This window comes from Pezoporus occidentalis, unplaced genomic scaffold (genome assembly GCF_034315485.1).
Source record: "Pezoporus occidentalis ecotype Australia unplaced genomic scaffold, CSIRO_AGI_Poc_V1 ctg260, whole genome shotgun sequence".
NCBI classification, from domain to species: domain Eukaryota; kingdom Metazoa; phylum Chordata; class Aves; order Psittaciformes; family Psittacidae; genus Pezoporus; species Pezoporus occidentalis.
Window position 1 is genome coordinate 533,064 of NW_026914503.1, and position 26,307 is coordinate 559,370.

At 39.4% G+C, this 26,307-nt stretch overlaps 1 protein-coding gene across 4 annotated transcripts in view; it reads right to left on the reverse strand.

Annotated features, from left to right (window-relative positions):
* Nucleotides 1-26,307, reverse strand: part of PIP5K1B (phosphatidylinositol-4-phosphate 5-kinase type 1 beta) — a 64,691-nt gene that overhangs the window by 12,631 nt on the left and 25,753 nt on the right. For 3 of the 4 annotated variants that reach the window (XM_062624077.1, XM_062624078.1, XM_062624081.1), the window contains 9 exons: nt 22,501-22,653; nt 20,433-20,732; nt 12,100-12,311; nt 9,754-9,837; nt 9,605-9,653; nt 8,970-9,054; nt 7,747-7,911; nt 4,342-4,497; nt 3,469-3,613 (listed from right to left, as the gene is read on the reverse strand). In XM_062624077.1, the coding sequence (XP_062480061.1) occupies nt 3,469-3,613; nt 4,342-4,497; nt 7,747-7,911; nt 8,970-9,054; nt 9,605-9,653; nt 9,754-9,837; nt 12,100-12,311; nt 20,433-20,732; nt 22,501-22,653 (1,349 nt within the window). The remainder of the gene's footprint in view (nt 1-3,468; nt 3,614-4,341; nt 4,498-7,746; nt 7,912-8,969; nt 9,055-9,604; nt 9,654-9,753; nt 9,838-12,099; nt 12,312-20,432; nt 20,733-22,500; nt 22,654-26,307) is intronic. The other variant, XM_062624079.1, reaches the window with a different exon arrangement.

Genomic DNA, 26,307 nt, shown 5'->3' on the forward strand with positions numbered 1-26,307 from the left:
TCATTAACATTAATAGGAATCAAGGAGCTGTGCAGATACTGTATTATTACTTTGCATGCAGGATTATCTTCCTTTAGTACCCTAAGCCAGAGGTTTCTGACTGGTTACAAGAAATTTGTATACTCTCTACCTTATGCCAGGAGACTTTGAAAGAGAAGAAAAAGCCCAATGAAGATTATGCCAAACTAATTCTATTAAATAACTTGAAGCAGAATGTCATAGTTAATTACGTATTTAAAGACTGAAAGCGGGCTCACATTTGTGAACAAATAATTTATTCATGCTTTGTTTCAAAGACTCCTCCCGGCTTTCTGTTCATCAGAGACAAATGGCAAAGTGATGAGTCCTGCATCGCAGTATTTGTAATACTCAAAAGCAAAATTCCAGTAAGAAAAATCTAAGATGGTTCAGAGGTTTTTTAGCATTTTTATTTCCCTACCAACTTTTCTCATGGGAGGACTGAAGTTTCTCCAATGTACCATAAAAACATAAATAAAACTTCAGCTGGATATATTATTTAGTGTCATGAAGAGGGAAGAACCATGTTGTACTGATGCAGAAGCAGAGGTGGGTACAAAACTGCAAACATCCAGAATAATCTTTGGGAAATTATTTAAATACTGAGCATGCTTAGCAGCTTTCTCAAATCCTAAATGAAAGCCATTAACTATGACAGGGAAGGTAATCTTCATGACTCGTACATACCGATATTGTGACACAAACCAGTACTTGGTAAGAAGAAAAGCTGAAGAGGATACACCTAGACAAGCAAGGATGTTAGTTGGTCAACCCCCGTGGCAGAATTCCTGATTACTAAAGGTCTTTTTTTTTCACACAAGACACAGAAAGAGCCACCTGTATGGTGGACATATGCATTAAAGGAGCGTGACCAGCAGATTGAAGGAGGTAATTTTCTCCCTCTGCTCTTGTGAGACCTCCACATGCAGTACTGCATTCAGCTCCAGGGCGCCCAACACAAGGACGATAAGGACCTGCTCCAGTGAGTCCAGAAGAGAGTCATGAAGATGATCAGGAGGCTGGAGCACCTGTCCTATGAAGACAGGCTGAGAGAATTGGGTTTGTTCAGCCTGGAGAACAGAAGGCTCCAGGGAGACCTTAGAGCAGCTTCCAGTACTTAAAAGAGGGCCTAAAAGAAAGCTGGAGAGGGACTTTTTACAAGGGCATGTAGTGACAGGATGAGGGGGAATGGTTTTAAACTGAAAGAGGGGAGGACGTGGATTAGATACCGGGAAAAAAAATCTTCACTGTGACAGTGGTGAGATACTGGCACAGGTTGCCCAGAGAAGTTGTGGATGACATTTAAGGTCCATTCTAAAGCTAAGCTATGACTCCACGATCTATGAATGCTGGTGCAAGGTCTGCTGTGTTAGAGCACGTGTCCTGTTTTACTGATTAATTTCCAGTATGCAAACCTGGACTGCAGACAATACAGGTACAATCTGATTTTTGTAAGATAAGGATGTGCAGGGTTAATTGCGTAACTGAAAATGCATACTACATTTTAGGTTATTTCATTGACTGAACCACAGCTGGAAAGTGAGTCTAAACATACAACCAAAATACAGATCTACAAAAAAACCTTATTAATTTTAGAATTATTTTTTAATAATTTTACAGGAAAATATAATAGAGTACTTGAAATGTTTTATTTGCAGTAAATCTGAACTCTACCCAGACAACTCCACAGTTCTCCTTTGCTGACAGTGCTAATACAAAGTAGTTCTGTAATTCTGTTTGGTGCTCAAAGCAAATAAAAAAACCCAGTACTCTATAACTACTTCTAGTGAAGCTAAAAGTTGGTAAAAGACCATAGAATACTGAAGTCCTGCAGCTAACTTTGCCACAAACTGGACAAGACTGACAGAAGCTGAATTGAAGGAGCTGTATTTCTACTTATGTATATTCATTAGTAATTTTATTACCTAAAGCCTATATAGATGCGTTTTGGAACAACTTGTGATGGTTGTGTAATTAAAACTTCATTACACCCCAAACCATACCTCATTCCAAATTTTTATAGCAAAACATCAGACCTATGGAAGATGCCACATAAGTGAGACTCATTTCAACTTAATGAAACTGGAAGCTGCAAATATTACTTTGATCAAGCAACTCTACAAGTCAATTTACCTCTTATAAAAATGCAGATGGTCAAATTTAAACATAAGGTAAAATACTACTGCCTCAAGACTGCTTTTAAAGCAACTTGATGATTTTGGACAACATGCAGTTTACAGTAAAGAACTCAGCACATGGGTAAGTCCATCAAATTTATATACACACTGTGTAGTTTAGGATTCCAGATTATTTAAAACAAAATTCAAGGTACTTGAGTTCACAATGGTTTCCTTCTTGACAAAAACACACAAAGAAATGGCTGTCCAGCAGCCATGGTCTCTTTACCAACATGGTAAAGAGATCTGCAAGCAGGCAAGATGACACGACACAGCACATTTCAGGTGTGCACGGTAAAGTACAGGCATACACCCAGACAATCTCCCAGCGAGACTTACTGGTATAAGCATGGTTTTGGACTGTCATGGCTAAAGTATATTCAAACACAAGTCAAATTGTAGTCGTCTAGTTCATAAGCATCTGCACAACTTGTGTTGAGATTTTCTTGGGTTTAATCTTCCCAGATCAAAATCAGACAGGCGCTAATCACACCGATGAGTGAAGTTTCATAGAATGGTTTGGGTTGGAAGAGACCTTAAAGCTCATCTAGTTCCAACTCCCTGCCATGGGCAGGGACGTCTTCCACTAGACCATGCTGCCCAAGGCCCTGTCCACCACTGTCAGGACTAGAGCACACACAAGTTCCCTGGGCAATCTGTTCCAGTGCCTCACCAACCTTATTGCAAAGAATTTTTTTCCTAATATCTAATCTCCCCTCTGTCAGTGTAAAGCCATTCCTCCTTGTCCTGTCACTACATGGCCATGTTTCATAGAAATTCATTTTAGAAAATGGTCATTTTGAAATAACTTAAAGCAGAGCATTCAGCACTATACATTCAGAATAAAGATCAACTTGAAAGTAGGTCTCTTTCCCTAGCACATCATAGCTTTCTGAAGCTGTTTTCAGCTACAGACAAGTTACAGTAAGTATTTCCTACTCTGATCTTAATGTCTCGTTTGGTTTGTGGCACAGACTAAGCAAGTTTTTAGTACCCAGATTAGCTTTGGAACATGACAAAAAATATGAAGCATACTATTAACATTTTCTGTTGTGCTTATGTTTTCAAATCTGTGACCTCAGTCATAACGCATAACAAATACATAACAAATCCCATGGGCTTATACAACCCTTCCTTCACTGGAGAGGTTCAAGAATGAGCTACAGAGGCACTTGACCCTTCTGCTTTTTCTTTCACAGAGCCTCTACCATTACACACATGGTCAGACTTAGCAAAATAGTGGTGAATCAACTACCACATATACAGCCTTTACCTGCTACAATGGAGCATAGGTTGATCATGTTGACAATGCTCATCTACGTTCAAGGAAGAAGAAGAAATTGTGGTTGCCAGGGAAGTCGCTTCAAACAGAGATTGAGCGCTTGGCACCAGATCTGGCCGGCGGTGCGAACCTAGTACTGCACACACAAAAATAAAGAACAGCATTAAAAACTTCATTTCAAATTGAATCCAAGAATCTTTATGCAAGTGTGTGGCATCTCGTAGTCTCAAGCTGTCTCAACAGCTTTCTGGAGCGTCTTATAATGTTTAAACTGATGCGATTGTAATATTCATATGGCCACACCCACAGTCTTTTAGCCAGTACATTCAGCAGGATACAGAGCAACCCCAAGGTCAAATATTAAAAGTATTAAAGTAGTGTGAATATCTGATGAAATCTAGGTTCTGTGATTGGTTTCACACTACCAGGGCCCAGTTCTCAGATGGGGTTATGCAGCTGGCTCTCCTTTGAGCCTGGCTGCAGATGAGCTCTGAAAGTTCAAAGACTGTATCTCCTCAAAAAGACTCTAGGAACAATGACCTCAGCTTCAAAACATTTCACATGATGTGCTTGTTTAAAAGCTAATGAGAAGAATAGCACTGGCTCTGGCCTTAATCTGCTAACCTAGGGTGGATAAATTCTTTTAGGATCCCCCAAAAGATTAACATCATGCTATAACCTTGATTCTGACCTCTTCTTGCTCCTGAAGGTCCACTCTGCCATATGACTTAACAACTGTCTTCATGAGAATAACCTGACTGAAGTTTTGAAAGATGAGCTGGATTGGAAGCTTACAGGGCTTCTACAGTTTATACAAAATTCCTTTAAAAACATTGGTTAGGCCGTTGATTTGAAACACATTACCTTCTTCATCAAGGCTGGCATAGCTTTGTCCTTCAGCAAGAATGCCATGCTTTTCATCCTTCCACTCCTGGCTAACTGCACACACTATTTCTTGTGATGTTGCCTTCAGAGCCATGATGGAATTGCACCGCTTCTTTGAAGGTGAAGACTTTAAAGCTACATTACCAAATGAACATCTTTAACACCTTATAGAAAAGCAAGCCATCTATAAAGCTAGACTTTTTGAATACACACGAAGAACACATCCTGATAGAAACCAAATTATTCAACATTATATTAAAACAAGAGCCAAAGGCATTATGTCATCTGTGAGTGAAGTATTTTTGTCTTTCTGGGGTTCCTTACTGCTAACAGAAAAAAAAAAAGAAAAAAAAAAAAGGAGAAAAAAAAAATCATGTCAGTTAACTGCCTTTGCTAATCACCGAGTTACAAAGCTGTGAAGTATCAACCCAGAGACAGAATGATACATAAAAAAAACCTGAAAAGACATTTGGAGTATTCTGAGACGTTATAATCATTTTCTTAAGCTGCAAACAACTGCTATTATAATGATGTATGTGTTACTGCAGAATTTCTACTTCAGTGACATGGCAAACATCTTTGGGTACAATAAACACTTCTAAAATGTTGATGGCTTGTACACTCATGTATGGGCATCCCCTTTATAATTCTTATCAATGCCTACCTACTTACAATGGCATTTTGGGTGAAACTTTAGGATCTGACCATTTCTACTACTAATGAACCATGACCCCCATTTGTAGTAGTTCTTACAGATGCCAGCCAGTTCATTTAGTGTTTTCCAGTTGCCAGCTGCTGACCTCCATGCATTGGCTGCAAAGTTACTTCAAATGCACTGCAGTAGTACATACTGTGCTCTATTACAGAATTCAAACTAAAAGCATCAAAGCTACTTGGCTAAAGACTGAAGAAGAGAATCAGATGCATAGCTCCAGGATAATGTTAAAAAATAACATAGTAGATAGCGGCTGACCTAGCCTCTGCCCAAGGCTGAATCTGATTATTATGTTTTTATTGTTATTTATGGAGGCTTGTTCTGTGCACAGGGGGAAGAAGCACAGATTCAGAACAGGGCTTAAGAGTTTAAACTGAAATATCTAATTGAAATTTAGAACCAGGAAGACTTCCAATTCTTTATTTCACAAAAAAAATTATAATGCATTTGAACCTTTAATATAGCTATATTGAAGTAGATTAACAGCCTTGTATGCAGAGCAGATCAGTAAGAGTGAGGTATTATGGCAGATTAATATCCTGGAAAAATGAGACAGACAAATTAAGATTAGAGAGAAAATGAGGCATGATGTTCTTAATTGCACATTGTGCTTTCAAATATAAGATAAATTGTGTCTTGTGACATAAATCTAGCAGTCAAAATTAGAAAGAATTGAAAAAAGACTCAAATGTTTAGCAAGGATATATGGCTGCATGAGACATTTATTTTGTCCAACAGATGGAAGTATCAGGTTGTCTGCTCCTTGCTCTCTATCTGTGCAGAGGACTTTCTTTGAATATTGTCTCAGACAGCACAGCTCCCGCTAAATTTGTTCAAGGGTTCAAAGACACCTGAGTCTCAAGAGGTGCCTTCCTCCTTTTAGCTGAATTTTGCTTCATATTACATCAGACGCTGACTTCCAGTGGTCGAAATTTTAATGAAAATAAAACCTGATCCGAACTTTTGATGGAAGAAGCCTGTAAGAAGATGGGTCTCTAATCTTCTGATTTTTATTTTCTTTTGATTTTGTAATAAGAATATACTTATCACACCTGGAGGAACTATAATTCAAAGTAGATATGAACATGAGCTTATTTCAAGATGTGAATTCCTGAATGATAGCTTATTTCCCCTGTTCATTTTCAAAGTCAGGCTAAATGCAGCAAGTCCAAAAATAAATCTGTTCCTTAATACTTGCAAATTCTGTTGTTTTGCTTCACAGCTGTACCCATATTATGAAAATATCTATACTGCTTACTCCATTGGACTAAGGCAACATTAATTTGTTCTTTTCAGTTTGGAATCAAGAAACAAAATGCGATTGCTATTTCTCAAATGTTTTTGCTGAAATCTGACTTCTTACGCAACTTCATACATGGTTGTTATGCTGTGTTTGGACACTTTGGAATGTACACAGCACTCGCTTTGGCTGGGATAAAGCTGATTTTCTTCATAGTAGCTCTATGGTGCTGTGTTTTAGATTCGTGACCAAAACAGCATTGGTAGCACAGAAAAGTTTAGTTATTGCTGCCCAGTGCTTAGACAGCACCAAGGCCTTCTCACAGTAAGCTGCCAGTGAGGAGGGCTAGGGATGCAGGAGGAGTTGGGAGGGGATACAGCTGGGACAGCTGACCCCAACTGACCAGAGGGATATCTCCCACACCGTATGGCATCATGCAGTGCAATAAAAGATGGGATGAACAGGAGCAAAGAGGAAACATTCATGGTTATGGCATTTGTCTTTGTGGGCAACCATTACATGTGAGAGAGCCCTGCTTTCTTGGATATGGCTGAACAGCTGTCAGCTGATGGGTAGTGGATGAATTCCTTACTTTGCTTTGCTTGCAACACGCAACTTTTGCTTTCCCTATTAAACTCTCTTTATCTCAATCCAAGAGACTGAGATAATCACATTTACCCTCCTCATTCTCTTCACCATCCAATTGGGGTGGGAGTGAGTGATTGTCTGTGTAGGGCTTAGTTGCTCACTGGTGTTAAACCACAACATACAAGAAAAACTCACCTATGTAGGATCAATTCACCCTCTGTCCCCGATGTCTTAAGATGATCTACATTTTTCAGTTACAGAAATAAATTCATTTTATTTGAGAGAAACAACAATCAATAGTTAAATTATTGCTGCAAGACTTGAACTTAATCCTTTCGTAGAGATATCCCTCTGTAGTGAGGGTGGGTTTCTCTTGGCTTTTTTTCCTTCCCCTGTGTTGGGAAAGGGTTTGTGTGGCAAGGTTTTGGTAGCAGGGTAGCTCCAGGTGTGGCTTCTGTGAGAAGCTGCTAGAAGCCTCCCCCATGTCCAACAGAGCCAATGTCAGACAGTTTCAGGGTGGACTCACTGCTGACCAAGGCTGAGTTCATCAGCTCAGACTCACCAGCACCTCGGGAGTAACAGATCTGAGAAGGGGAAAGTGCTGCACAACAGCAGCCAGAAGAGAGGAGTGAGAATATGTGAGAGAAGCAGCCCTGTAGACACCAAGATCCATGAAGGAGGAGGGGGAAGAGGAAAGCACCAGAGCAGAGATCCCCCTGCAGCACGTGGTGCCGACCATGGTGAGGCAGGCTGTGCCCCCGCAGCCCATGGAAGTCCACGGTGAAGCAGATATCCACCTACAGCCCACAAAAGGACCCCATCGCAGAGCAATTGGATGTACCCTGAAGAAGGCTGTGACCCTGTGGATAGTCCATTCTGGAGCAAGCTCCTGGCACAACCTGTGGCTCTGTGGAGAGAGGAGCCAACGCTGTAGCAGGTTTGCTGCAGGACTTGTGTTCGCATGGGAGACCCACACTGGAGCAGTCTATTCCTGAAGGACTGCACCCTGTGGAAAGGACACATGCTGGAGAAGTTAATGAAGAAGAGGGAAGGATCTGTACTGGAGAAGCTCATGGAGGACTGTCTCCCATGGGTGGGACACCATGTTGGAGCACAGAAAGAGAGTGAGGAGGAAGGAGCTGCAGAGACAATGTGTGACGAACTGACTGCAACCCCCATTCCCTGTACCCCTGCACTGCCCAGGGGGTGGAGGTAGAGAATTCATGAGTGAAGTTGAGTCCAGGACAAAGAGAGAAGTAGGGGGAAAATGTTTGAAGACATGGTTTCCTTTCTTATTTCCCTACTCTCATTTGATTGGTAATAAACTAATTTTCCTGAGTTAAGTCTCTTTTCCCTATGACGGTAATTGGTGAGCAATCACCTTGTCCTTATCAAAACCCATGAGCTTTTTGTTGTATTTTTCTCCCACCATCCAGTTGAGGAGGGGGTGTGATAGAGTGGCTTTGGTGAGCACCTGCCATCCAGACAAGGGCAAGTCACCATACCGTGTAAGTAGCTAACAGCGATATGTAGCTTACCCTTGAAAATTAATTAGAAATTAAGAACGGAGAAAAGGAGGGGAAGGCTAGAAACACGCGAGTGTGAAAAAGACAAAGGACTTTATATTAATATCCAACTTCTGATATTTTCCTTGACAAAGCACATAAGAAATCCATATCAAAGGGAAGAATACCTATCTTCTCAAACATGCTTTTCAAACATTGTATGTAATAATCTTCTGCAAATTAAAGATACTAAAATCAATTTCCCATGAATAAGATGCAAGACTGGACATAGCATTAGATCATTAAATTTATCTTTATATCAATGCTAATATACAGGAACCTGTTTTACCTTCAGATGCCTGTAATGTGATAAAAAATAAATAGCAAATAATTCTCTGTAATTTTACTATTGAGTACAATCCCATTAGCTCCACTGAAGAAACTCACCTTCTGGCAATGTGACTGCTAGATGACATTGAAGAAAGGATTCTTCTATTGCCAGGACAGGAGCATTATAAAGTAATGATTATATAAATATATAAACAAGTAAAAGTCTTACCTTGAACTTTCTTAAAAACTCTTGTACTCATAAACTTTAAAAATCTGTCTGCATAAAAGCTTGGTCTGTGAACTGAAACAGTATCCTGTAAGATTGAAAAAGGTCTCAGTCACATTTTCCATAAGTACATGACACATGAATTGTCAGGAAAGAAGTTGGACATCTCAGATAAACTGTATCATACATTTCATGCATACTCAAAAGAAGTGAAACTCAACACATTTTTTCCTTTTTAAAGGTTAATTGTTCAAGAACTTTAGATATTTCATTTATGAAATTGTGAGTTATGAATTGCAGAGCGATAGTCTGCAAAATCGTCCTAGCATCTGAAATGCTTTTTTCACATTATATATACATTTTTCCATTACAGATTCATCAATGCCCTGCTAAGTGGCCATTGTCTTTATAAGTTAGAAGGACAAAACGATCATTTGGTTGCTTTTTTAAAGATCAACAGATAAAATCAGAGCATGCATTGAGAAACGGACTTAAAAGATTTCAGCAACAGGCCAAACCATGCAGTGACGGTAGACTACAAATACACAGAAGCTAGCTCTTTCCTGGTCAATGTAAGTCAAAGTTCCATTAGCTAAAATATCAGCAATTAAAAAAAAAAAAAAAGAAAACCTACTTACCCCATCATAAACAAGAGCTTTCCATGAATGTTCCAGCTTCTTCATTAATCTAATCATATAAACACAAAATCAGAATTGCTTTGTAAGATTTCCCCATTGGTATGTAATTTCAGAATAGCTTATACACTAAAACCTGAAATTCATCTTACCTGTAAGACTGGAGAATATCTATAATGCCCATAAATAGAAGCAGCTTTTCTTCTTTATGGCTTTTAGCTGGAATACCTCCCATTCTGAGAGAAACAACAGAAACATAGGTTATCTTTTAAGGTATCTCTGGATCATCATTTAGTACGTGAACTGTACCCAGGTGAAAACCTAAAAAAAACAGGCACAACATTAAACCTAGATGCTACAGTATGAAGTCAGACAGATGTAGGTCATTTAGTATACAACTGATTTTAAACATCAAACCAAAAGTATCTCAGATCCAATGGTAAATGTCTATTGTAAACTCTTCCTGCTCCATCATCTAGAAAAAAGGGACCATTGTTTTAGGAACAAAAAATTAAATCCAATTTTTGGTTTGGCAGCTTTTGTTGACATTGATGGATCCACTACGAAACTAGAATGGAGACAGAAGACACAACACATGCAATACCTCCAAATCTTTTTTAACAGTTTGAGAAACAAATAATACACACCTGAAACAGCTACCAAAGAGGTGAGAGCTCCCCACTCTGCCATTAACACACAGCAGTCCCTTCCCCTGACAAAACAGGCCTACCATCTTTTCAATCTTTTGGGGGGGGGGGGGGGGGGGGGAAAAACATATAAAGGGGGTAAATGGTTTTCATTATTCTAAGCACAAAGGAAATCATGTAAATGCAAAGGGAGTTTAAATTACTGTAAAATCTCACTACCATGAACTCCAGCTCAGTTAACTGGTCAGACATTCAGAAGTGTTAAGTGGTTTACGAAACTATATTCTGTCAGCCTTTCCTGGAAGCTATGACTATAAATTCAATCCAATACAAGCAGCAGTTATTGCTGCTGAGTATCCATTCTCATCCTCATACTTGTATGGCCCAGTGTCTGGTTTAGGCCCAGCTGGCAACTGAGTAACAGACAGCTCCTCTCCCTGGGCAGGATGGGGAGGAGAATCAGAAGAAAGTAAAATGCATGGGTTGAGATAAGGACAATTTAAGTGAAATATAATAATAACAGCAGCAATCAGCACGTGCTGGCCAAGTCCCCCCAGTTTACATACTGGGCATGACATGCTGTGGTATGGAATACCCCTTCGGCTAGTTCAGGTCAGGTGTCCTGTCTCTGCTTGCCCCTGGCTCCTTGTGCCCCTCCTCACTGGCAGAGCATGAGAGACTGAAAACTCCTTGGTAAGGGTAAGCACTACTGAGCGCTACTGAGCAACAATTAAAACATCGGTGTGTTATCAGCATTGTTCTCAGACTAAAGCCAAAACACAGCACTGTCCCAGCTACTAGGAAGGAGAAAAATTACTATCCCAGCTGAAACCAGGACACAATGACCTATATAATCAGGTTTGGCTTTCCGTTAAAAAACCGGACCAAAACCAAAACCCAACACCCACAAAACTGCCTGTGCAACACCTCTGCCACCATACAAGAGCATTCTTCTGTGTGAAAGTGAGTGATGCTGAAAAAAACGAGTGAAATTCAGCTCGAGTTTATATTCTAGGGCTCTTAACATCTGGAAACTCTCTACAAATGCTAAATATCAAAATTCTCCTATTTGTTAGCTGTAGATTTAAGCACGTGTTTCTATATCATTAGTTGTATTTACCTAGACAGCTCACTTGAGAACCAGAAGAGGAAATCCTTAATTTGAAATTAAACCCGTATTACAACAAATGACTGAATACATAGAATGAGAATGGTGAACATAACGCTCTAACACTGAATGTATTCCAGAGGAAACAATACAAAACCTACTGTTCTATATACTTAAATTCCTACTGCAACTTTTGATAGGTAGAAAAACAAGAGGAAAGCAGCAGTTCTTAGGAAGTATCCACTGTACATGGATATGACCGCACTTCAGTGATGGATGACAGAATTCTACTTATCATGTATAATAATTTGAGATGAAAACAACCACTGTAGGAATTTCCATTTCAATATTGATAAATAGTATGGCTCATCAGACTGTTTCCAGTTAAAATCAGATTATACCTGAGATTCTTGTAATAGCTGTCTCATAATACCTCTTTCATAAGCAAATGCCCTTGTTCATACATAAGTCACTCTGAATTAACCAAATTTGTCATTGTGTATTTAAAGCTGAACAAGCTACTAATCAACACTTTAATTTCCTCTGCAGCAGATCATGAGGGTCCAGCTTTTTTTCTTGAGGGTAGGGGGTGTGGAAGGAATGGGGAGGGAGGCTTACTCTTTCAATTTCTGAAATGCAGTGTACTCTTGAATGTTTTGCCTTTTAATACCAAGTGTCACAGACTGAAGAAACAGAACATGCAAGTTTTAATAGTAACCTTAAGCGCACATTCTGGCACTTACGTGTTTGTTGTCCCTGTGGTGAAAGAGTCTCCCGTCTTTCCAGGGCCCTGTATAGACTCCATGGCTGTGGAATAGAGAACTTTCTGCCCCCCGGGCCGCTTTGCATCCGATGCACTCTGGGAACTCTCTCCCTCTTTTTCCTTCATGTTACTGTTCAGTATGTGGATTCCCAGTAGCAGACTGTAATCCATGATCTTAAAACTTTCTAGAACCTATCAACAAAGAAGAAACGGCTGTACTAAAACAAGTGAAGACCACATACAGTACGAATTACACAGCATTATTTTGAAAACTTCAGTAGCAGTCCTTCAAAGCACAAATTTATCTTGTTAGCAAAATGTTTTAAAATTATAATTAAAACTATATTAATATATATTATCATACATTAATATAAACAAAACCTCCACATAAGTCAAAGTGCTAGTTACCAAATTAGCTCAATGCTCTTGTTACAAGTGGGCATGAAGGATGCACAGCTGAAAGGTAACCCAGTGTTACTTTGTAGTCAAGGAATGTATGTCCAGTGAGCACTTTTTTTATTTCTAGCAAATAATCAATTAATAGTTCCACCATATAATTATGAACTACAAACATCTTTAAAGTCACTGCTAATGCATGTTCCAGACTTTACACAGCATTTTTTCCTACACTACTCTCTACCTCTCCTCCACCTCCTATTTATAACTGAGAAAGTATACGTTGAGAATTTTCAAGTGTCAAAAAAAGCATTTGCTACCACCATCTCATTAACAGCGGATGGAATTTTGGTGCAAAAATCACACATCTTTATTAGGCAGTTTTATTTCTGAAGCATGACTTAACCAAACAGCTTTCTCTTCTAGCTCTACCAACCACTTTGCCTCTGTGAGTAGGCAAGTTCCCTTTCTTCTTGCATGCATGTGTACTATCATAAGTTTCTAGTCAGTTACATCATTATGAAGTCTGACATACTCCCATTAAAAGGAAATACAGTTCAAGTCATTATGCAAAGGTGAACTATAACAGTCTGCAATCACATCCAGCAATATAACGAAACTGTGTTCAATATTTTACATAACAGCAATGCTAAGTGAAGGAGAAAAAACGGTAGCAACCAGGAAGGACATGCTGTGCCACTTACCTCTCCTTCACCTCATGCAACTCAACAACAAACAATTCATATAATTCTTGATCAGAATCAAGAGGCAATAGTACATCTTTTTACATGAACAAGAACAAAATCTGATTTTGCAGAGAAGACAAATAAAGAGCAGTAACTGCAAGTATGTAACTTTGATGAAGACTATCAAAGTATAAATATTTTTTACATGAAACACCAAGACGGCTTGTGACCTCTGAAACACATTTTGCAAATCCAAAATGAGATTTTTTTTTTTTTTTGGCAATCACCAGGAAAAGTCTAGTGGTCTGTGAAACTGTATGAGGAAGAAAAGGGGATCTACTACTTAATACATTCCTAGAGATAATTTTAGCTCCAATGCTAAAAGTATATCAGCAGAGGTAGGAAAGCTCTGTTCCACTCCATCAATACTTCTTATGTACTCATTATGTTAAGTAGAAGCCAAATGTACAATACAGCTGAGTTCTTTTAAATCTCTGGCATTTCTCTTCCATGAAGAACATGGCATCTTAATTTTAGCATTGTTTTAAGCATCCAAAATGAAGAAACAAAACATAACACACTGTAATCTAATTATAGAAAGGCACAGCCTCATCTGGATTTCTAGACACAAGTGAGGATTTTATAAAACATCTTTAATGGAATAATCCTGCACAGAGGAGGGGTAGCTCAAATCGAGTAAGAAGGAGGCTGCTAACCTATGACCCTCAGTACTTCAGAGCATCCTCTGATAACAGAGCTGACACAGGATTTCAGGACAGGACGAAAAAGCGTATTTCTAAATCACCATACACCATGACGATGAAATGTAATCTAATTTCAATCTAATTAATGAAATGAAATATTATTTAGCATTGTGTGGGATAACACCCACTAGAATAACTTCTAGGTTTACAACTATGAATTGCAAAAATAGTGCAACTGATAGGTACAAAGGCACAGACACTGGGTGCCAAATAAGTTCTAGACTTCATTGATTGCTTATTACTATCTTTTACTCAGACTTTCTCAAAAAGAAATTACTATATAATGTGTTCATTAGAAGTGTGTAATCAGTGGATGTCAGCCACCAAATACTGAGAGTAGATTCTAGGTAGACTGAAAAAAAAAAAAAAGCTAAAAAACAAAAAACCCCACACCAATTCATCATCTGCAAAAATACCTACCTTAATGGTGCCATATAGGATGCCATAATAGTATCTACCCCTCTGTCTGCCTACTGGTTTGATATACGGTTCTGATTATCTCCCCTTAGAAATTTGATAAACAAATCAACCAGTCCTTATGCAAATACACACCTTTTGACCAAATCTAAGCATGTTTTACTCCACTATTTGTTTCTAAGAAAAAATCTCACACAAAATAATTAACCTGAATAACAAGGAAGAATATCAGACATCAGCATTCAACAAAAACATACTTCATGTCAAACTCTTTAGTCTGTATTAAGACAAATTTTATTTCAGACAGTGGAATTTCTAGCTGAATATATCTGAAAGGTCCTCACATATGTATAGAATCATAGAACAGTTTGGGTTGGAAAGGACCTTCATCAAAGATCATCAACATTAATATTTAAGACTGGAAACCATGATTATTTTTAAATGTGTAAGTAACACATTTTGCACACACACAGTTGTAGAAATTGATCTGGTTTGCTAAAAAAAAAGTTACAGATGCAGCACATCAAGCTATTTCTTAACATGCAGCATTCTATGATAACACAAAAAGTCGTAAGCCTTTTCCTGGGTCAAGGGTTGCTTGCAAGTAGCTTTGATGATTTTAGATGGGACTGCTTTTGAGAAGCAGCAGCAAGTTTTTGCTAGGAAGGTAACAAAATGATATCCTAATCTAATGAAAAACAAACAAATCACAGTATTAAAGGGCTATAAATTCATGGCAAACTGAGAAAGTCCTGCAGAACATCTGATGTTAAAGCCCTTTCCAACCCTAACTATTCTATGATTCTATGATTCTGTCATCCATGTGAGATCACATGAGGAATGGGTTCGAGACCAGTTGAGCAATCTGGACATCCATAAATCCATGGGTCCAGATGGGATGCACCCGCGGGTGCTGAGGGAACTGGCGGAAGTCATTGCTAGACCACTCTCCATCATCTTTACCAAGTCTTGGGAAACAGGAGGGGTGCCTGAGGACTGGAGGAAAGCAAATGTCACTCCAGTCTTCAAAAAGGGCAAGAAGGAGGACCCGGGTAACTATAGACCGGTCAGCCTCACCTCCATCCCTGGGAAAGTGATGGAACACCTCATCCTTCGTCCTATCTTAAGGCATATCAAGGATAAGAGGGTTATGAGGGGCAGTCAACATGGCTTCACCAAGGGGAAGTCATGCTTGACCAATCTCATAGCCTTTTATGAGGAAATAACACGGTGGATGGATGATGGCAGAGCGGTGGATGTGGTCTACCTTGACTTCAGCAAAGCATCTGACACAGTCTCCCACAGCATCCTCACAGCTAAATTGAGGAAGTGTGGTCTGGATGATCAGGTAGTGAGGTGGACTGTGAACTGGCTGAAGGAGAGAAGCCAGAGTGTTATAGTCTATGGGGGGGAGTCTAGTTGGAGGCCTGTAACTAGTGGAGTGCCTCAAGGGTCAGTACTGGGACCCGTATTGTTTAATATATTCATCAATGATTTAGATGAGGGAATTGAGTGTACTATCAGCAAGTTTGATGATGACACTAAGCTGGGAGGAATGGCTGACACGCCAGAAGGCTGTGCTGCCATCCAGCGAGACCTGCACAGGCTGGAGAGTTGAGCAGGGAATAACTTGATGAAATACAACAAGGGAAAGTGTAGAGTCCTGCATTTGGGCAGGAACAACCCCAGGTTCCAGTATAGGTTGGGGAACGACCTGTTAGAGAGCAGTGTAGGGGAGAGGGACCTGGGGGTCCTAGTGGACGACAGGATGACCATGAGCCAACACTGTGCCCTTGTGGCCAAGAAGGCCAATGGCATCCTGGGGTGTATTAGAAGGGGGGTGGTTAGTAGGTCGAGAGAGGTCCTCCTTCCCCTCTACTCTGCCCTGGTGAGACCGCATCTGGAATATTGTGTCCAGTTCTGGGCCCCTCAGGTCAAGAAGGACAGGGACCTGCTGGAGAGAGTCCAACGCAGGGCAACTAAGATGATTAAGGGAGTGGAGCATCTCCCTTATGAGGAAGGCCTGAGGGAGCTGGGTCTCTATAGTTTGGAGAAGAGGAGACTGAGGGGTGACCTTATAAGTGTCTATAAATATATAAAGGGGGAGTGTCACGAGGATGGAGCCAGGCTCTACTCAGTGGCAAACAATGATAGGACAAGGGGTAATGGGTACAAACTGGAACACAAGAGGTTCCATTTAAACTTGAGAAGAAACTTCTTCTCAGTGAGGGTGACGGAACACTGGAACAGGCTGCCCAGGGAGGTTGTGGAGTCTCCTTCCCTGGAGACATTCAAAACCCGCCTGGACACATTCCTGTGTAACATTATCCCCCCTGCGGCAGGGGGATTGGACTAGATGATCTTTTGAGGTCCCTTCCAATCTCTAGCATACTGTGATACTGTGATACTGTGATCACTAGAAATTCATGTTAGGTCCCAGAAATACACTCCTTGTATAGTAAAAGTGAGAGAAATCCAATCTTCACCCATATAACTGCTCTGAAATGCACCTTGCTAGCAAAAAGGCATTGGAAGATTCCAGCAAGAATATTCTTATTTTTTAGCATGATTAAGTGTTTTATTCAATAATGACAACTAAACATTCAATTAATAACAATAAATTGTTCATCTAATCTGTATTTCTGTATTTCACTAGCTACACAGATTCTGGCAGCACAATGTTTCCACTTGGTCACCAAGTACTGCTTACAAGGCTAGCTTTGGCTGCTTTGACAACTTTCAGACGGCAAGTGTCACTTTCCCCTTCTAGCCTTAAGCACTATTTTGCTTTTGTACCACATAAAACCCACAGTGAAATGGAATCACAAAATACATTGTTTCAAAATATGGAAAAATAATTCCCTGAATCAGTTTTTCAATGTGAGCTAATCAGATATTAAAGCATTCTGTGAATCATCTTTGATGGGGCTACATTCAGCTATCTCAGCCACTAATAGAGCAGAGCATGTATTTCTGCCATGGAATTTTTATTTCAGATGCAGCCAGCCTAAGCTGTGTATGTCTGTTAGAGAAATCTACATTCACGTTGCAAAACATGCAAACATCCTCAAGTCAGCAGGTCATTTTCTTAACATAATTAAGGAAAATGCTACTAAAAAAAATATCATTTCAGAAGCTTATGAAATACAAAAAACCCTAACAGGTTAACCATGCATGCGAGTATTTCTTCTTCTACAAGCATTTTGGAAATGGAACACAGAAACTGACATAAAGAAGATTGATTCTACACTGAATCAATAATTACTCTCCAACATAAGGAAATATATTAAAAAATCCCACAAAATAAAGCACTATTTGCATAATAAGCTTTTTTTTCTGGAACAATTGTGCAAATGTCAAACGCCTAGCAACGGGTCTGGTTTAGAAACAATCTATCCTGTGAAAATGAATCACCAACCCCTCCAAAGCATGTGGAGTCACTTCTCATTTCTACAGAATTCTTAAAACATGTTGTTAACTATACTGTTAACTCCTAAAAACTACAATCTTGTTTCTGATTTCCAAAGTAGAAATGAAGAGAAATTTGAATTTAAATTGATACTACAGGAGCGATAATACCTAAAGATACAAGAGATCGGCAGTATCACTACATATCCACTTTCCTCAAACTACCATTTTTGACAAAGAGGGCCTTCATCTAAGAGTAGCACATTCTTTACTTCCATGACATGCCATTTATTATTTCTGCTCTGTAGTGAAAATTCAATACTCCTTCAAGTTGCGCCAACACTACTGTTTGTAGTACTGGTAAGCTCATTTCCTTTCTTTAATGAATTTTTAATTCCGGTGTCTACACTAACTTTCTTACTTTGGAATAAAATGAGAGATGGCAAGTTTTGAAGGTCTAAAAAATCTAGGTGAGTTATCACTTATGCTAAGTAGCCATCCCTATACCATAAAGGTGGAAAGATTTAGCTGGACCTTTAAGAACTCCAGACTAATTTGCGAGCTCTTAATCTACGATTAACACACTGCGAAACATGATGGTTAGTTCAGCACTCAAGTAATATGTAGCAAGAACTTACTGGTACTTTCAAAGAATCAGTAAGAGTACGCTGTCTGTGTAACAATGAAACAATTGATTCTTGTTTTCACTTTTTAGCCCAGTTCCCTCTTTTAGATTCCATGTATTATTTTCTATATAATAGACCCCCCTGGCTTTGATTGGGTAACCTTTGACAAGTGGGAGGATGCACAAAAGGGCATACAGACCCCCAGATGTGACATACTGATGCATTTTGCATTATCACACATGGCAGGAGCTCAGGGAACACCCACTGCAACAGGCTACAGAAAGAACAATGCGTGGTGTTGGATAAATGCTTCACCCTGCACATGCAGCTGAACATGAGATCACCCAGCTTTACAAACCAAGCACAAGACATTGCAGACTTCTGTGATAATTAAACAAGAAGTACTATTCATGTGCAAAAACAACGCTTTCCATCTTGCACCACAGGTGGCAGCAAACAACAAACTGATGTTCAGGATGCCTCTTCTATGTGATGAGTTGTTTTATTATGCAACACTCAGGATTCCTCTCAGACAAAGCCTATCTTCTCTTTCCACAACTGTGAACCTTATGAAACTCTGAGACCTGGATAACTCCCCTCTTACCTACTTCATATTTTCTTACCTTTGAACAGAAAAAAAAAATCCATTTTACAGCAATTTCCCCTGTCCACAATAGTCACTGAGTCCATTCACTAAGGTCCTCTCAAAGGACAATGGCAAGTAAGTATCCTTCTCTTGCCTTGAAAATGTTATGTAGACACTAAGCACTACCTTTCACTGAGGAAGAAATTACTTTGCTCCAGAAATAAGACCTCTGCCACTAGACACACACACACACACCCTTCAGTTTCCTAGTTCTTGTTAATTTACAGACTTACTGAAGCAGTACTGAGCTTGCAGTTCTACAAGCTTGCTATCATGTGTTAAAAACTCTCTTATCATATGTTACAAGATCTGTTATCATATGTTACAAGCTCTGTTATCATATGTAACAACAGTACCACAGGGCTAATTGTGCCTCAGAAAAAAATAATTAAAATCTCCAAATCAGTGGAAAACAAGAACTAGAATATAGAAAGCCTCTACTGGACTACTTCCCTACAGTAATTTGATCCACAGACGGATCAGTGAAATCCTGGATGTACAGACAAATAGGGAGACAGCCTACAGAAAGGGATTGTGAGGTTTTGCTGGATGATAAAAGTCAGTGAGTTGGCAATGTGCCCTGGCATGCAAAATGGCCAACCTTAACATGGGGTGCATTAAGCACAGCATAGCCAACTGGCTGAAAGATTGTTCGAGAACAGTCAGCATTGGTGCTGCCTCACCTCAAGTATTGTATGCAGTTTTGGGCTTCACAGAATAAAAGCAATATAAGAACATTAGCATTTGTCCGAAGGAGGGCAACAAAGCTGGCGAAAGCACTAGAGGACTTAACTTGTGAGGAACCGATGAGGAGATTAGATTTGTTCAGCTTAGAGAACATGAGACTGAGGGGTGACCTCATTGCTGTTTACCACTTCCTCACAAGGGGAGCAGAAAGGCTGGTGCTGATCTCTGGTGCCTGGTGACAGGATGTGAGGGAATGGCTTAAAGCTGCTCAGGGAACTTCAGATTGGATACTAGAAAAAAGTTCTCCAGTGAGAGGGAGGTCAAGCACTAGAACTAGTTCCCCAGGGAAGTGATCACGGCCCCAAGCCTGTTGGTGTTTAAGAAGTACTTGCACAACAGTATTAGATATACTGTTTAATTTTCAGGTTGTCCTGCGGGCATCAGGAGTTGGACTTGATGACTGTTGTGGATCCCTTCCAACTCCTGTCCAATTCCATGACCTCAGATCCCAGCTGCTTAACTAAAATACAAGCTTCATCAGTGCTTTGACATTCACAGGTTTTCCTAAAACTCCATAGAAAGGAATGGAGGTTAAACTTACAAAGCCACATCCCACTCTGTTTTGCTGAGGTAAATATAGAACAGATAAAAACACAGAAGTTGAAACAGTATTTTTTACTTACTCGACAATCCCGCTGTAGTGTTTTCATTAGTGCACTGTGTGTTTCAGAGTCAAAATACAACCCTTCATGCATATCTTGCAAGAAATCCAAGTCTTTGAATGTAGGGTTGGACTTCTCCCTCTCTTTTCTTGATGCTCTCCGTTTGTATGTGGAGCCTTTCAAGTCATACGTGAAATGCATTTTCAAGGCTCGTGGCAAAACGTTGTTCATTACAACGATTCTAATATTAATGCCTCCAGACTGAACACAGTACAGCCCATAAAACTTGGGTAGAAGAGTCCTTGGATTCTGGTTCAGATTCTAAAACAAAAGAGATTGTTAAATGTATCTATTTTCAATACCAAAGGACATTAACAGACATCAAAAAAACTACATTTTCTTATCCAATACTGTTTCTTTGACCAATTAATTTTCTTTGTGAGACTGTATTTGAGACAGCTAGCATAAACACTCCTTTTTGCCAGGAACATAGATAGGCCAAGAGCTAAGCAGTAACTGCATGTATGCCAGATTTGTCTTTCTCACATTCCATGAAAGAGCAGACTAGAAGACAAAAAGAACAGACTAAAGCATCCCTGTGCTTGTTTCGGCTGAGGTAGAGTTAATTTGCTTTCTAGTAGATGGTACAGTTTAAACCACAACACTCCCAAAGATTTAGTTTATTTATTCTGACTTGAACAACCTTGCATTCTACCTGATGGAAGGAGTTTTGGTCAAATGTAGTTCTCATTACCTTGACTTGGATTCTGAAAAACAGAACCCCTGTGTCCACAAGGCTTTCCACATTGTTAGTGCCAAATGACTAAGCTGTCTCCACAGGTGTGTAAGGTCGTAACAGAACCACAACTGATCATCAGAAAAGTGTGACATAATCCAAATTCCACAACAGGCAAAAAACCCCACAAACAACTAGGAGAGGATAAAAGAGATGCGAGCAAAAATCCTCCTTCTGAAACTACTCTCAGTTTTTGGCATGAAAAGTAAGATGGGAAAACCAACTTCACATCTTACAAGCTTAATAAGTCACAACATACAACTATGGGAAGAAAGTGCTTTCAAAGGAAATAATCACAGTGATCAAAGTTTTATCCTTTAGAAACTGTTGCATATGGTAGCAGTGAGAATAAAGTTCTCAGGAACAAAGCAAAGTGGCCTTACATTCACTTGCACTAACTCAAACTTACACTAAGCTGATTATCAAGATTAGAAACAACAACAGAAAAAGTACCAGCCACCGTTGCTCTTTTTGATGCTGACAGTGCATTTTTTTTTTTAACAAACAGTGAATCCATGTATTTCAGTGTAATAATGATAATATTCCTCATTTTAGTACAAGTGAGAGAGTAACTCTGCTAATGTCTGCTTAAGAAACCAAAGGAAGAGGAGTAAGGAAGAATCTTTGTTCGTATGTATAGAACCATAGAATAGCTTGGGTTTGAAGGGACCTTCAAAGGTCATATGGTCATATATGAGTGGCTTTTGTTTAAAAAGAAAAGGAGAATTAAGTTATATTTACTTTGGTTCAATGGTTTCCCTTTCTGATGATGGACACACATAAAACAATACAACTTAGAATCTGCCCTCAAAAAGCTCAGTTTAAAAATAAAGTTTTGAACAGATTATATGTATAAATATATTTTTACATTACTGTTTTAACACACAAGAAATGGAAATTATAACTAATCCAGAAACAAAAGTGAAACTGACCAGTCTAGTTTCTTTGTCCACTGAGTGAAATGCGAAGGATCAGCAAACACAAAATGGAGAAAAAAAGTAAAATTAGAAACTTAGAAACCTTTTTTTGTCACTAACTTACTATAAGCAAAGTTTGGTATCAAATGAGAAGATGACATTCAGCTTCATTTTGAATGCTAAAATAGCAGCTATTATTATCTTCAGTATATTCTTGATTTATATTTATTCATTCCCTTAGGGGTAAAAAATGACAAAAATATTAAGAAACATGGATAAAGCCAATGAAGGATTAAAAACCAAATGAAACTAAATCTTCAGAAGTGTGACATGAAACAGGAATGCCACAGGTAAAATACAGACTTAAATTACTTACCATATAATAACCTGGCAAGAGCTTCTGAAGAAACTCAGCCTCTTTGTGTTGAACTGTTTTGATGATGAACTCGTCATCGCTAGTTACAAAAAATAAGGACCCACTGGCACCTGGGTTGGATAATTCAATTAAAGGCTCACTGCAGAGGGAGTACTGAAAGAAACAAAAATTGGTTTTCACTGCCAATGCATGCTTTATTCAAACACATTTTTAAAACAAAGAACTGCAGGTTCAGATAGGCACAAGAGAATCATGGAGCTTATTCTTCAGTCTTCAACCACAGAAATCCTAAATTTACAGCAGTATAAATTTACAGTGAAAATTCCAGGCCAATATTTTAAGGCTTCATCTTTAAAAGAAAGAAAATTACACAGGATGTGAATTGTGAGTAGCATAGGCACCAGGGAATTATTCTTAGCAGTACAGTATGTCTTCTAGTTTTCTCAGAGCAAAAGGATTTAATGGTTTTAGTAACAAATATCTGGTTTATTGTGTATTGCTGAAGATGAGTTGAGCAACTCCACAAGAAAAACCAGTTTTGTTTCTTGAAAACAGCTTTCATTAAATTCAACTGGAGTCTTGCCACTGATTTCAGAAACTGGTGATAGCAAAGAAAAGTGATACAATCTAATAAGTATGTTCTTTTGTGAAAACCTGAACTAAAGAAGCATGCTTCCTATGGACTCTAAGCACTACTTTAATGCATTTTCTTACCCTGGCTCTAATTGAGGCTTTTCCCATGATCACAGTTTTTAAGAGAGTTTTGCAAGCTATAAAAATGTTTTCTTTTTCTACCTCATTCTCCAAGTTCACTCAGTTCCAGTTAATACAGAGTCCTTTCTTATTAATCCTGCAGTTGCCCTTGTCTACTGATAGAACAATACTGGTGTGTAATAACAGACATTCTGCACAAATCAGTAGTTGTATTGCAACCCCTGTGTTTTTCTTGCCAAAATACATAAAGCTTCATGAGTAATTCTTATTGTTGTAAGCATTTGAAACCAATTATCTTAAACATTAAAGCTCAATAAAACAGTATAGCGTAAGCACAAGTTATTAACCTAAACTGTGTCATTTTTCAGTTGAATTCATTCCTGTAAAATATGTCTACCCAGCAACTGCTGCTATATAAAGAGCCCAGCTAGTTTTGACTGAATGCTTGTGAAAGCCAAATCAAAACTAAGAAGTAAGAAAATCCTCAAGTCCCTGGCAATTAAGTACTTTATGACCAAGAAGTTTCCCTGCAAACTACCAGTACCCCGTGAGGTGACAATTAATTCTACCAGCTGCTCAAATATGTTCACCCTTGTTATCGAGCCTGACTCCTACAGCACATTACTGCTTAACCTCCTTGGAAAAGGTGAAACTATAAATCTTTGGGCTTTTTTCATTACAAAACAACAGTGACAACTCACATATGCTTGCTGTAATTTTCTCCTCTTTTTATTTTACTTTTCCCTTCAACCACAATTGGACCAACACTTGGCATATTGTTATAATAGCGTATTTTACATACTGAATTGGAACTTCACTCACAACATGACAGATCCACATTTCATGGAAACAAGGGAGTCTGTTCAGCCAGAATTCTGACACGTACTATTGTGAATAAACTCTTAAACAGATGTTTTTGTTCATGACCAATTTGGAAAAGCGGCCCAAACTAAAACTAGTTTTGTTTTATAATCATAGTACCCCCTCTGATCACATCTGCCTCTGGACCTCAAGGGACTGCAGCTTCCTCTGATTGTGAAGTGTTGCCCATTTAGAATCAGAAACAACAGAAATAGATCCCGACCTGCTAACCCTAACAGATGCATACATCAGTTACCACAACACACACTAAAATTCTGACTGTATTTCAGAAAAATATCTGTTTGTTGAAGGCAATCTGTTTTGGCATTTTCCAGAAAAGAAGGTGCACTTATTCTTGAAGCTAGCTTCTCTACTTGCCCCCTTTTCTTGGAAACATACCACTAGAGTCTTTTGCTGTGCCAAGAAGAAAAAGAATCTGCAATAAGCTGACTTTACTAGAAATTTCCCTCAGACATTTTGTAGTTGAACAGTGTCACAAATATCATAACAGCAGCAAGCAGTCATTCTATAATCTTTAATTGATGCTACTGCAAATGCTTCCTTGGAATATAAGTTGCAGGTAACAATAGCTTTACTCTATGAAGTGCAGTCTTTTTAGCAGCTAACAACACTGCCCGCATACTTCATTTTTTTGCCAAATCCATAAGCAACTTATTACATAATGACACATCTGTCCCTCACAACATCCTCGTCTCCTAACTGGAGAGGCATGGATTTTATGGACGGACCACTCAGTGAATAATGACTTGGCTGGAAGTTTGCACTTAAAGACTTGCAGTCAATGGCTCAATGTTCAAGCGGGGACCAGTGATGAGTGGTGTTCCTCAGGAGTTGGTATTAGGACTGGTGCTGTTCAATATCTTTGTTGTTGGCATGGACAATGAGATTGATGTGCCCTCAGCAAGTTTGCTGGTGACACCAAGCTGTGTGGTGCATTTGACACACTGCAGGGAAGAGATGTCATGCAGAGGGACCTTGACAAGCTCAAGAAAGTGGAGTCTCCTTCCCTGGAGACATCCAAAACTCGCCTGGACACATTCCTGTGTAACATTATCTAGGTGTTCCTGCTCCAGCAGGGGGATTGGACTAGATGATCTTTTAAGGTCCCTTCCAATCTCTAGCATACTGTGATACTGTGAAGAAGTGGGCCCATGGGAAGGAACCTCATGAGGTTCAACAAAGCCAAGTGCAAGGTCCTCCATGTGGTTCAGGGCAATCCCCAGTATCAATACAGGCTGGGGGATGAAAGGATTGAGAGTACCCCTGAGGAGAAAGACTTGGTGGTGTTAGCTGACGTAAAGCTCAACATGAACCGGCAGTGTGTGCTCGTAGCCCAGAAAGCCAACCATATGCTGGGCTGCATCAAAAGAAGCATAACCAGCAGGTTGAGTGAGGTGATTCTCCCCCTCTGCTCTCATGATACTCCATCTGCAGTACTGCGCTCAGCTCTGGGGGCAACTATACAAGAGGGACCTTGGACTGCTTGAGTCCCGAAGAGGGCCACAAAGATTATCAGAGGGCTGGAGCAACTCTCCTATGAAGACAAGTTGGGAGAGTTGGGTTTGTTCAGCCTGGAGAAGAGAAGGCTCTGGGAAGACCTTACAGCAGCCTTCAACTAACTAAAGGGGGCCTACAAGAAACCTGGAGAGGAGCTTCTTACAAGGACATGCAGGGATAGGACAAGGAAGAATAGCTTTAAAATGGAAAAGAATGAGTTAACATAAAACTCTGACATATAAAAGCGCTAATTTGCACTGGGACTCTGATTTGTTGGGTGGACTGCCATGAGACAAACTGGCCACGAGGCAAACACCTAGAAAATTTAGCTCCGTAACACTACCCTTCCAAAAGCAGAACTACTGGTTAAATAAAATAGTGGATCCTTGTTCCCGGCAGCACACAAAGTGGTTTTACCAAGTAAAGGCTGCTTTTATGATAGCAGCAAATACAACTTTCTCACTTAAACAGCTCAATACTGAGGAGGAGTAAGTCTTCAAACTATAAAAGAAAGAGAACAAAGCACTTCTTTTCTGGCCTGTCACCCACTTTTCTCAGGGCTACATGGGAAGATCTGCAGACAAACACTTATTTAATGAAGTGAATGTAAATAATACAAGAGCACTTTATTAGAACTGAATTGGTAGAAGTCACACAGCTACTGATTATAGCTTCTCTAGAACCAAAACCTGAATGACTCAAGTCCATTAATAC